This window comes from Euprymna scolopes, chromosome 6 (assembly GCF_053919585.1).
Source record: "Euprymna scolopes isolate OS-2025 chromosome 6, ASM5391958v1, whole genome shotgun sequence".
NCBI classification, from domain to species: Eukaryota; Metazoa; Mollusca; class Cephalopoda; order Sepiida; family Sepiolidae; genus Euprymna; species Euprymna scolopes.
In genome coordinates, this window is record NC_136487.1 from 135,553,825 (window position 1) to 135,567,696 (window position 13,872).

At 32.7% G+C, this 13,872-nt stretch overlaps 1 protein-coding gene across 1 annotated transcript in view; it reads left to right on the forward strand.

The window, feature by feature from the left end:
- LOC145277964 (monocarboxylate transporter 9-like) overlaps nt 1-13,872 on the forward strand; it is a 98,505-nt gene that overhangs the window by 47,853 nt on the left and 36,780 nt on the right. Inside the window, exons 2-3 of the mRNA XM_080130092.1 lie at nt 5,517-5,780; nt 11,450-11,593. Of these exons, the coding sequence (XP_079986218.1) occupies nt 5,522-5,780; nt 11,450-11,593 (403 nt within the window). The 5' untranslated portion in view covers nt 5,517-5,521. The remainder of the gene's footprint in view (nt 1-5,516; nt 5,781-11,449; nt 11,594-13,872) is intronic.

Here is a 13,872-nt window from a genome sequence, read left to right on the forward strand (position 1 = left end):
TACTGCGATTTACCTTAGCTGCGATCACCCGCTGTGACAAACCTTGCTTACGGAAATCTAAAATTCTAGCACGATCAACTTCGGTAAGTTTGCTTTCTTTAGGCATGGTTACACCTTGCTAATCTGTAACTGAACTAAAAAAAAAAAAAATTATACCTCTGGTCTTATAATTTTGATCAAGTGTAAAATGCCTCATTTTATAAAAATGTTAGTTTCTGAATTAAATGTTTGGAATTTAGCTTTTTTCATAACCTTTTAGGTTGTAGCATTAGTAATCTTAAGTGGGAGGAGTTTCAAATCTATCCTTAAAAATGGGTTTCTTTTTAAAGATTTTCAAGTGATCTTAAATTTTTAATCAGGAGTGTATGTATGTAAACATAATTCATCCCAAGCCGGGTAAAATTAATTTCTTAACTATGGCAGACTTATGTCTCTTTTCAAAGATTAAAATCAAGATATAATGCAATAAACCTCATCTTGAATTTGAAGCCATGTTTAATTTCAAAAGAGTTTCCAACGAGTAGCTATGCTATACAAGTCCTGGATATGAGGAATTTTCAGTGGGTAGTTGTTCTGTACAGGTTCTGAACTTTATAATTTCTTCAAGCAAAGAGCAAAAGATAAAAGATTTTTGCTCTTTGCTTGCGAAATTATAAAGTCCAGAACCTGTACAGAACAACTACCCACTGAAAATTCCTCGTATCCAGGACTTGGCACGAAAAAATTATGTGCTGGAATGCTTCAATTTTTATGAAACAATTCTGGTTTCTGATTAGTTTATAACAGAACGTGATTTAATTTGATTCGTCAGTTCCTGTCAGCATCGTTTATAAATAGAACCTCCCAACTTTCAGGGAGCATACCCCATTATTAATTAAAAATATTCTACACCTTATATCTAGAATCCTTATTCTAATTTTAATAACAATAAATTATATGATATTGATTTCAGAGAATATCTACAATTAAAGGCCAAAGCTTAAGGAGTCTTAATATAACAATTATTTGAAACAGGAAGTTTTGCTTAATTGTCGTCTAATGAGTACAGAGCGATGATATAAGGGAAATCTGTATTCTCAAATAAAAGGATGGTTGTGCCCATATTACATCTCATGAATTACCTTTAAAAATAATTCAAAGAAACTGACATATGTATTGATCGATGCCTAATGTCTATTGTTCAATTTTCACAAAAAAAAAAACTAAAGGTATCTGAATTTTCATGTAATTCGCTATTTATATTAATTTAATTCGAACTTCTTATGCATATTGACTGTGTTGAAAATGTTCATAATGAGGAGTTAATTAGTTAAGGAATGAATCTTATACATATGTACAATTACATAAAGATATACAGATACTTGATTGTATATTTCATGCATAAAAGACACTTTGTGTGTGTGTGTGTGTGTGTGTGTGTGTGTGTGTGTGTGTGTGTGTGTGTGTGTGTGTGTGTGTTCGTTTCTTTATGTACCTAGGACTGTTCTTAAATAGATTTTGCATTGGAATATTTCCGATAAGTATCGAAAATCGATAATAAAAAAGTATTGAAAATCGATAATAAAAAAGCGATTAATGAAGGTTGGTTGGTTGGTTGGTTGGTTGTTTTTGTTTTACGGCATATCAACCCTTTTCGGGTTATTTAATGCCGAATCCAAAGATTTGGAAGAAAAAATTATTAATAGGATATATTTTTTGTTTTCAAGTCGGTTTCTATTTAACCCATAGTTGGAACCCTAACAGGTACTACCACTCCGGGTCAGAGTGGACCTGGGAGCAATGGTAATTAAAGGGTTGCTCCACACTCCCCAAAGCCCGCAAGCTGGGGCCTCACCACTGGATATAGTTTAAGGTCATATCCAGGACCGATTAAAGAAGAACAGTCAGAGTTGACCAAAACATCACAAGCGCATTTGAGAAACTTTATCACTGCACAAGCAGAAAAACCCAGCGTAAAAAATCAGCAGTAAGTTTTTGGATAAGACAGAAGCGCGTCCGAAATGAATGTTTCTGTTTAGGGCACAATTGAACCATGATACTTGAATTTTGCATTTTAAAGTTTAATCCAATAAATTATTTTTAAAAAAAAACATAATTTAATACAATCCACAGTACGTTCTCTACAGTGCAATGTAGACTACAATGTATTGTGGACTAGGTTATTGAGCGGAAGCATGTGAAGCTTCATCCTAGTGCACTGTGGTGGTCACCGACTCGAGAAGGCAATCAATCGATTTGATTGAAAAATGGTTGATTTCGCCGATTTCGATGACAATAAAAGTCTTGGAAATGTGAAACATTCGTTGATCTTCATTCAATTCCTTACAACGTCTAGTCTCCCTGCTAGTTATTTATAAAAGGATGTTTATACATACATATTTACCTTATATGACATACTTAACCTTATATGGCACATAATCACGTTGACACTGAAGTTAAGCAACATTGATCCTGATCAATACCAGATGGATGACCATTTGGGAATACCAGGCGCTGTATGTCAATTTGATATTCTCATTCGAAGAAAGCTGATTCAACCTATCTAAGATGGGTGTCACTTCGGGTTTTCGGGGAGGAGATATACTTATCTTGCACAGTTAAGTAAGTGTTTGTACCAGTTAGTAATACGTCCTTAATAATCAGTTTGATAGTGGCTTTGTTGTTGTCGAGTTCTGTTCAGTTCTAGGAGGTCCACCTTTCCAAGCTTTACTTTCTCTACAAGAAGCTGTTAGCTTATTGCTGATCGCTTGAGACGCCCCTAAATGGAAATACCGACGGACTGCTTAGAAATTTTATGGACCAAAAACACGTAAATTCTAGTGCGCTGTCTTTTAGAAATCACATCTGACCTTTTCCCCAACTTCCTGGAGACAAAAAGATAAACAAAATAATTGCCTTGTACAGCTTTAGTAATTGTTCTCATATTCTCATTCGTCGAGGATACGTCCTCGACAGTCAGTTCGACAGTATTATTGTTGCTTTCGGTTTGAGTTACGGTTCTGTTCAGTCTGAAAGGTCCACCTTCCATGCTTTATCGTCTCTTGGAGAAAGGCTTAGTTTATTGCTAATCGTTTGGGGCGCACCTAACGGGAAATGCCGATAATGATGCTCCAAAATTTTTAAGGTCAGAGTGCGCTAATCGTAGCGTTCTCTCTCTCTCTCTCTCTCTTTCTCTCTCTCTCTCTCTCTCTCTCTCTCTCTTCAAAGCCATGCCTGACATTGTCAATGTTTTCTTGTACAGAAGGGAAATAAAATTATTCATTTCATATGAATCATATTATTCTGTTGTTGGCATTGGTTTCCCTTATATCTTTCTAAGCTAGAATTCTTTTCTAGAAAGACATCAGGTATTTACGGGCGAAAGCAAGTGAAGGTTGCCAACGTTTGAAGTGAAAGTGCTTCTATGGAACGAACTGGATTCGAACTTGGCGCACCCAGGTTGTCAGGTCGTGTCGTTAAAAACTTAGCCACCGTCATCTATCAACAAAATTCAATAAGAAACGTCGATCTGAACATTCAAAGATTAAATAATATCGTAGAAAAAAATTAAACAGTTTAAGGAGGCATGAAGATTAACAATAAATCAGTTGCATCATCTTTCGCGGATATATTCCTTTTTTTATAATTTACTTCAGTTAGTTTTAAGAGGTCAAGGGAGCTAACTCCTCCTGGCGCTAATACTTAATTTCATTAAGACTTGGATTTATATCCGAGGCCTCCTTTAAGGATAAATGCTGTTCCATATGGTTGTCAACTGTATTTCATTATTTCAGAGATTGTTTCCAAATATTTCTTAATATTATTTTATTAGACCAGTTGCTCCTATCACAACTTGTATAATATGTATTTCTTGTAGTGACCATGTCATTTTTAAAACATATGTGCGCAGACCCAATTTCTGCTCAAAGTGTTCGCATATTTTACATAAAAATGCATTCAAATATTTGTGTTTCTTAATAAATCTAAAATATTTTATTTTTAATTAGGAAAATTTATGAGCCTTACAAGCCTAAATTTTAATATATAAATTAAATAATAATTTTTTTAACGCCAATACGTAGTTAAAGCTGGGTAAATTATATAGTTTAGTGTTGTATGGTCGAGTGAAAAACAATACACAGATAAAAAATATAGAATATATTTATTTCGATAGGTACAATAATAGACCTCTGTGTCGAGTAGCACAATTAATAACTGAGTTGACAAGTAAACCGTTAATGGTTCGTTATGAGTTCGCGTCTTCAACTCGCAAACTTAATTTTCCGCTACCAGTTTCGCCCTGTTTAAATATGCATAAATCGTAATCACGAGTTCGAGTCACGTCGCAACAACTATTAAAATAATTTTCAACGCCGTTGATAATGTGTACTCGTATATGTATTTTTTTGTTTTAACTCATGTTGTTGAACATAGTGTAAATCATTAATCTACGGCGTCGCGACAAAACTATAATTATTTTAAGGTAATGTTTTTAGCTGTATTTTTAAAAGGCCCAATTAATTAAGTTGGTAGAACGTCAGACTAAAGATCCCAAGGTTTCGGTTTCCAATCATGGTATACGTTTTAATTTACTTATTAAGATTATTAATTTATTGGGTTTATTATTAATATAATATTATTGAATTTATTATTAATATAATATTATTGAATTATTAATATAATATTTTCCATTTCTGAAAGTAGTTAAAATCTATATTTTGAAATGAGATAAATTTTTCAATGTATTTGTTACGTTTACAAAAAAACTGTGACGGACAGAACAAATAACAAAATATATTTGCATATAAGAAGGTTCTTAAATCGGAAAACTAAGAATAGTTTATGGAGTTTATGATAGGAATACTCATTGAATCTGAAGCCGAAAATGCACAGAAATATTCCTATGGTAATTTATTCCACAGACTTGCAAAGAAACTCTATCCACTAAAATTTCACCAAACGCTAAGCGTACGAAAGAAGAAAAACGGTGTTTTATCATTGTCGAGCAACAAAATTCTTACAAAGATGGACGAGATCGGAAAAACGTATACATTTTATAAAACAGCTTATGAATTGAACCATTTCCTATTTCTCTCTCTCTCTCTCTCTCTCTCTCTCTCTCTCTCTCTCTCTCTCTCTCTCTCTTTCTCTCTCTCTCTCTCTCTCTCTCTGTATATATATATGTGTGTGTGTGTGTGTGTGTGTGTGTGTGTGTGTGTGTGTGTGTGTGTGTGTGTGTGTGTGTGTGTGTGTGCATTCATGCACATACAAACTGTAAATCTCAATGTTTTGTCATATTGGTGCCGTGACCAGGATTGATACAGCCCTACAACTATACGAATAACCCCTCTCTATAACTTCAAAGTATATGCATGTCTTTATTATGGCAAATTATAAACAGTGTAAACTATCTTTGCAAATATATACGTCTTATCACGTTACTAAAATCATATCACAGCTGATAATTTTTCTACTTTCCTTTGTCTTATCACATGTCGAAAAGACTTCAGTTATAATTTTGTTTTTTGTTTTTTCAGGTCAAATGGCCAACACGCAATTGTTAAGACTGCGATCTAGTGTGGTGAGTAGCTATTCGATCGCCCCACGGCATGTGATCGACGCCCCAAATGGCGGCTGGGGCTGGGTCGTCTGTCTTGGAGTGTTTGGCATCAATTTCATCATAAATGGAATGATGATGTCATTCGGGTTCCTCCTAGTTGCCCTGTTGGATTTCTTTGGAGATACCCGAGCCAAAACAGCTTGGATCGGGTCAGTCGGAGACGGCATGTTATTAATCGCAGGTAATAAAGAACGAGTACAATTTAAAGGAAAAAAATGTTTTTTGTTGTTTTGGTTTTAATAATTTTTTAAGTTGAGGATTGCTTATTCTTATTAGTTGCATTTTTCGGAGTACTGCTATCATCCTGAGTGTTTCGCAACATTTCGGTCGATGTAACTTCCGACCTTCTTCAGGTGTGTCTTGTTAAACTCGAAAATTTTTCTTTCAAATTCGTGAATCTTTCTATCGAACTCGTGAATCTGCACGGAATTTCGAACGAAACACTTTTTTTAATCCACGAGGGTCACATACTCTCGTTCCGCCAGAAAAAAGTCCTAAGTAATTCGCAATTGTACTTTCAATGTCGTCCACATGAGGATTAAACATTCAACTTCCAGAAGAGTATAAACGTTACAATTGAATTTACCAAGTACTTTATCCACTATGTAACGGGTTCTTGCAGTGTGATAAAATTCAGTTGTAAGGGTACACTCTTCTACTCTTAAAGGTTTAATCCACAGTGCAGGCGATATTCAAAATACAATCGCGAATTACTCAGGACTTTACCTAGTCATGATTGACAAAATGATAGCATGCTACTTCTGTGGAGTTGTGTTAGGAATTTCGTACAGATTCCCGAGTTTGATAGAAGGATTCCTGAGTTTGACAGAAAGATCTCCGACTTTGACAAGATACGCATAAAGAAAGACGGAGGTTACATCAACTGAAACTGAAAATAACACTCACGATGTGAACAGTAGTCTGATCAATCTAAATAATACGAATAAATTTAACGAGAAGAGAGACGCTGTTGATAAAATTTATGAATTTTAATGTTGATATGAGATCATTTACATTTACATATTTATTCAGGACATGGACACATAATAAAATTTAAAAATCAAATTTGATTAATGGTCAAATACAAGATATACTTAAGGAGTAACTCGATACTATTGATGAAATGCATAAAAAAGAAAAAAAATAGAAAAGAAAAGAAAATTCTTTAAGTAGTGTTGGAACGTTAAAAATCTTTTAAAAAGATGGCATGACAAATAACCTTACTCAGAGCTCATCGTTCAAACACATCGGCTTAAAATTAACGGGCAACATGAATGGGAACAAATACACTGAAGACATTGCCAAGAATGCTGCAAAAATTGTGGTCCTCCTTTACCGTTCTAGAAAAATTAATCACACCTGACAGCATCCTGTATCTATATCCGGCCATGCATGGGGTATTGTTGTCTCATATGGTTTGGTGCATCTACCACTAACCAAGCTCCAACCCCTGTCCCATTGTCGCAATGTTGCCTGTACCTGTTTTACAAGTGTTCTAATGGAGTGTGTTCAGACGAGCTCGTAGCACTGTATATAAATATCACCGACAAATCCCGCAAACAGCAAAATCCCACTTCTTCACTGTAGAGCTCTCTAAATGCCGGAACGCCTTTTACTCTAACAGTTTATTCCCTCGAATTATTAGACTTTAGAATTCTCTCACGGTTTCCTCTTTCCTTTACTATACTAACATGCAGAAATTTAAATGTAATGTGAACAGACATCTCGCTGTTCAACTCCCTACATAGTGTACCCGTAGATGTGGTTCTAATTAGTCGTTGTTGAGTCTTCTCCCATTGCAAGAATATAGACACCAGAGTCGAAAAATTGGATTGAGAAGTCAGCGCCCCCGAATCTGGACAGTCCCGTCGGCATTCCTCGGTATAGGCCGTCCTAGGTGATTAGCAATAAACTAACCCATTTTCAAAGTAAGAAGGCAAAGCCTGGGATGGTGGACCTCATAGAATTGCACAGAACTTATCTCCCACTGCAAAATCAACAGGTACCGGATCATTATTGGAATGGTCTAATCTTTGTTGATTTTGAGGGGCCCAGGATTAGCCCTTTATGTCGAAGTTGAAATATACGTTGTTTGGTGGTGAAAAAGAGGGTTTTAAATGGTTTAAAATTAACGTGTGAATATGTTTATTAAAATGTGAGGGGCAAAGGGATATGAAATCCTATTGTATACATAAATCTTGAGATGGAATAAAAACAGACAGGACGAAATATTTTAAAACAATCATACGTGTAAGCAGGTGGATAATTTTGATTATCAAATAACGATTGAGTTGACACGCCTGTTCTCATTAGGTAAGTAATGTAAAGCTTGGTATTTGAACAGTTGCTAAATTAGAACGTTAAGTTTGCTATTTGGGAATACCAAGCGCATTACCCTAAAATACAAAATATAACGTCATTAAAAATTTCGTATTATTTTGATTGTTCAGACAACTGTTCTTATTTTAAGTGTTATTCGCACAACGCTTCGGTCGATGTAATCTCCGGCCTTCTTCAAGTGTATCTTGTCGAACTCGGGAATCTTTCTATCGCATTCGGGAATCTGCATGAAATTTCAGACGGAACTGTTTATTTAATCCACGGGAATAGCATGACTGGGTAGAAATCCTAAATAATATTCAATTTTATATTGAGTGTCGCCCGCACTTGGATTGAACCTTCAACTCCCAAAAGAGTGTAACTTACAACCGAATTTGCCAAGTACTTTACCGACTGCGAATAAATTTTGTGACCCTTAAAACGATTTTTTTGTTTTTTAAGTACAATCTTACAACTTATTACTATTTATTACTGCAGATCGTTATATATATATATATATATATATATATATATATATATATATATATATATATATATATATATAATGGTCTGTAGTGATAAGTAGTAAGATTATGTCGGCCCCTTTTAAGAAACTTGTTTCTTATCGTTGAGCACTTTCAGTTGAAATAAAAGTCAGTCAATCTAGCTCTTATGAGCAGATCATCATATAATTATTAGATAACTCTGACAGGTTAAAAAGAAAACATTTTAAAAAATAAATGTTTAGATTTCAACAGTATTTCTCGCGGTTAACGTTGAGGATTAGGTCCTTGCTAATGAAGCCAGAGATGGTTTCTGTTGCCGGGTTCGAATCCATCAACCGGTGTTAATCGTGACACCCTGCACTGATGATTCCCAAAAGGATGAAACACTAGTGGCCATAGGTATGTAATAATTATTATAGTAAATAATTATATATATATACATATATATATATATATATATAATTATTAGTTCCCATGTTGTGTAGTTGGAAGAATCCAAATAATACGACTCATCAATCCTCATCTCAAAAATTCAGAAATATAATGCCTGAGAATACGCATGCGACTGGGTACCGTCCGAAAATTTGATATTCCATAGAAACTTCCTCCTTTGGATGAATCCAACTGACTTTACCCAGGGTGCGTGCTGCGCCAAGATAGGAATAGATGAGCACTATTTCTTAATGAAGCTGCACGAATTTATTTTCCAAAATTCATTAACATTATTAAATGTTTGCATGATTAATGTCATTTTTAATTGTCCCTATAAAACTTATTAAAATTGTCCCTATAAAACTTATTAAAATTATTTTTAGAAGTATCTTATACACAACAGTTTTCTTTGCGTAAATATGTGATTTTTACTTTTAATCTGCTAAAAAAAAGAAGCTAAATAATATTCGGCATTAGTTTGAAATGAATGCTTTGTCCTTAAAATCATAATTTCGTACGTTTTGTTTTTTGTTGTTTTTTTTTTATAAAAACACTACAAATATATATTTTACATATGAAATTTCACAAATATTTTCTCCGTATTAGCTATAAAGCGATAGAAGTTGAATAAATATGGTAAATGACATACCCAGTTACTTTACGAAAGATTGATTATAAACAATTAAAAGAAACAAAATTTTAAACTGTGCACTTTTTCCTTGACCAAATAACGCAGAACATTAATAAAAGCAGAAATATCCGGCGTTGATTGAGTTCCAGCCAATGACACAATATAATTTTCTTATTATTATCAATATCGTTTCGCTTTATAATTTAATCTAACCATATTCTTGATGATGCTGTCAAGGTCTCATTACATAATTATATCTTTACTATTGTTAATATTTCACAAAAATCGGGGACATTTGATTTTTCTCGAGGGGACTTGACTCTGTTTGCAGAAAACTAAATAAAGCTAAATATAGCACATGCTGCTACGCGCCTAGCATCTGTGTTCTAAAATTTTTAATAACCGGCTTATTAGTTTAGGAGTGAATTCTATACATACAAATATAAAAACATATACACATGCCTAACTTTATATAATAAAGATGAACATTGCATATCTAGAATATGTATTAATGACAATGTTTTAATGAAATTTACACCAGATGGTAATGCCATTAATATAACGCACTTATTTTTACTCTTTAAGCTCATTTGAAATATTTGAATTTTCACATGGGATCTTGTTCTAAAATTAATCCATCCTGCCTAAAACTTAAAATGTCCAAAAGAAACTGAAATTTGGGGAATATTTTAAGTGTGTTACATATTGTTAATATTTCAACAAAATATCGGAGATATATGAATTTTCTCTGCATAAAACTGAATTAAACTAAATATATAGCCCATACTGCTCACCTATACTCCTAATATGCGTTCCAAAATTCATAATGATCGGGTTATTAGTTTAGGAGAGTATTATATATATATATATATATATATATATATATATATATATATATATATATATATATAAATATATATATATAAATATATATATATATATATAAATATATATATATATAAATATATATATATATATATAAATATATATATATATATAAATATATATATATATAAATATATATATATATATATATATATATATAAAGGATGCGACAAAGGTAAAGTGTTCCCGCTTGTTTTCTTTTCCTCATAGAGGAAATGTTTCTTTTCCTTAATGTTTCATTGTTAAAGTGTTTTTTTTTTATTTTATAAGTCTGAAGAAAGGCTGTTCTTGCCAAAATTTTCAAACGACATACTGTTTGAATTTGTCGAAATGGTCTTGAAACAATTGTAACTAACAATGAAATACACTGTTTGTTGCTATCAACCCATTTCTTGAAGTCTTGGTTTTTGTTAAAAAAGTATATGATTGCTAAATTATTAAATATGATAATTTTGTAGCTTACTCTTTAAGTCATCTCTCCTTTTTGGCTTAAATTTATTGGTATATGAACAATTACTGAATTATATTAACCCAGTATAATTCGGAATACTACAAATTTGTTATATATATATATATATATATATATATACATATATATATATATATATATATATATATATATATATATATATATATATACTAGCTGGACGCCCGGCGTTGCCGGGTCGTACAATACACTTAAACATGATATTTGATTTATGCAGATTGCGTATATATTATTATAGAATGAATCCTCTATTGAATGTTATATATTGCGAAGAATAATTTGCTCGGTCGACTAATTAGCAAAATAGAAATAAAAATAATGATAATGTCGTTCATCAAATTTCGTCTGTGATTACTATTTCCTGTTAATTTCAATGTAGTTGATTTACACTCTGACCTACACACAAACATAATCTGCTGTTTTATTTATTTAGATAATTCTATTTAATGAATCAACAATGCTGACATAAAGCATTCATTTTTAGTCTTTATGATCAAATAAAATTGCAAGTGTTATAGTTTTAATATCTATGACGTAATCTCGAATACAGACACCAAATTTAAATTATAATAAGATATATATTTTTTCAGGTCCCATTGTCAGCCTGATGTTAAGGTATGTATCACACCGTCAAATAATCATTGGTGGATCCCTCCTCGGTGTAATTGGATACGTAATCAGCATTTGGATGCCGAATGTGGAGACTTTAATTTTCACATATGGATTGTTGGCAGGTAAGGAATGTTTCTTTGAAACTATTATATTTTTTTTTACTCATGTTCACCCCTAATAAGGCATATCGCCTCTTGGATGTAAAGGGCTACTATTTGGGACCATGCTTAAGAAACATTAACAAGATGTTGGTTTACGTTACATTTAAACTTCTGCATATCAGTACAGTCGAGGAGCCATTCCCTTAAGTAATCCAATTTACCAAATTTACACTTCTAACGATTACTATAATATTTTTCCTTTTGACCAATGTACACTCGTTACCCCTTATCCTCGAGTGACCTCTGGGCCTTGATAAGTAATGATTCCCTTGTAAAAAAAAGGTCAGGAAAGCAGGTTGTAGGAAGGGAATTCCAAAGTCTAGCTATTCTAGGGAAGAAACTCTTAAAGTAAAAAGCTTTCTGGTATTTATGGACCTTTAGAGTGAAGGGGTGAGATGTTGTTGCTAAGCGGGTTTGTTGGGGATATGTGTGTCGAGGGGCATATTTTTTATTAATAATAATATTAAAAACACTTAGTGATTCTAATCATTCTACGCGAAGAGCGTTCTGTATCCAGGGTGTGTGCATTTCCTGTAAATGTACGCAATCATTGGACAATTAACATAAACTTTTATCCGTAATTAAGAACGAGTGATGATACATTTAGACACAGGTTTGTTATTCAACAAAGGTTAATTCATCGTATTTGGTAAAAATGGTAATTAGTAAAATCTGAAGAGAGTGCTCAATACTATTGCAGAGCAAATATGCGTTTTATTTTTTATTACTGTTTTATCTGTTCAGCTGCATATGTTTCGGTTGCCGGACCATATTTACGATGCAGCAGCATCGTAAGACCTTACAGAAATGGCTATTATTATTTGGAAGAACGATTTTAAAAGAAATACGAGAGAAAAAGAACGGTAGAAAAACAGAACGAGAGAAAAAAAAAGAGAAGGAAAAAATAAAGAGTGGAAGAGAAAATAAGGTGGGGGCGGAGGTCAACAATAATTAAGTAATGTATTTTAAACTTAAAAACTTAATTATTGTTGACCTCCGCCCCCCATCTTATTTTCTCTTTCCCTCCTTCTTTTTCCCCTCTTTTTTTATCGTTCTTTTTCTCGTATTTCTTTTAAAATCGTTCTTCTAAATAATAATAGCCATTTCTGTAAGGTCTGACGAGGCTGCTGGATCGTAAATATGGTCCAGCAACCGAAACATATGTAACTGAACAGATAAAATGGTAATAAAAAATAAAACGTATATATATATATATATATATATATATATATATATATATATATATATATATATATATATATATACAAAATGAAGGCAAGGCAAAAACGAGGAGTCTACTAAAAACTGACGAGAGTGGTAGTCTTTTTAAAAAGTTACAGAACCGAAATCATTTTGAGCATGAAAATAAGACCGCAAAAGACAACGCACAAATTACGATACCAGATCAGCGAGTTACAAGCCAGAAGAAATATTAGCTAACACGTAGAGAACATGCATTAATCTTTTTATAGAATAAACGAAATAATACTAAAAAAAAATGATATTAGCACTATTTAATATTATCTTAAGAGAGAAGAAAGGAAATAATCATTACCGGTGATGCTAAAAATTATCAAGATAATTAAAGAGATAGACAACTATACCAAGAGGGTCTTATAAAATCACATAAATAGATCAGTTACAAGCACCGAAAGCCTCTGCCGGTGACGGATCTAAAGGAACCATCTGAGAAAAAAAGGCCGACAAAGGTAGATAAATGCTATGCATAACAAAGGATATGCATCATATAATAAGGTTTGCATATTTATATATAACAGCTATATCTATCCGACGTTGCCCAGGAGTAAAAGAAAAATTACTAACTTGTTTACGAAGGAACGGTAATATAATTATTTTACAAACCTGATTTTTTTATAAAGTTCCTTTTAGTAATTGATATTAATCAATTAATATTAATAAACTAATGTATGAGGAAATGTCCGTTTAATGTTTATAAATATAACGTGTTTTTTAATATTCATTCTTGCAAGCATCAAGGGAAATAACTCATGACATAACATTAAACATTTAATGTTTAATAACATTCAATAATAAAAAAAAAGCTATGTTCATTCTAACGGTTTCTTTAAGAAGTAAATTACAGCGAGAAAATATATATTCGCCCCAATAACTTAGTTGAAGGAAAGAACACGGACACAAGAGGCTAGTCTGAACGAGTATCACTATCTTAGGCATATTGCTATTTGGGTGTGACTTTGAACATCTGTCAACATAGCTTC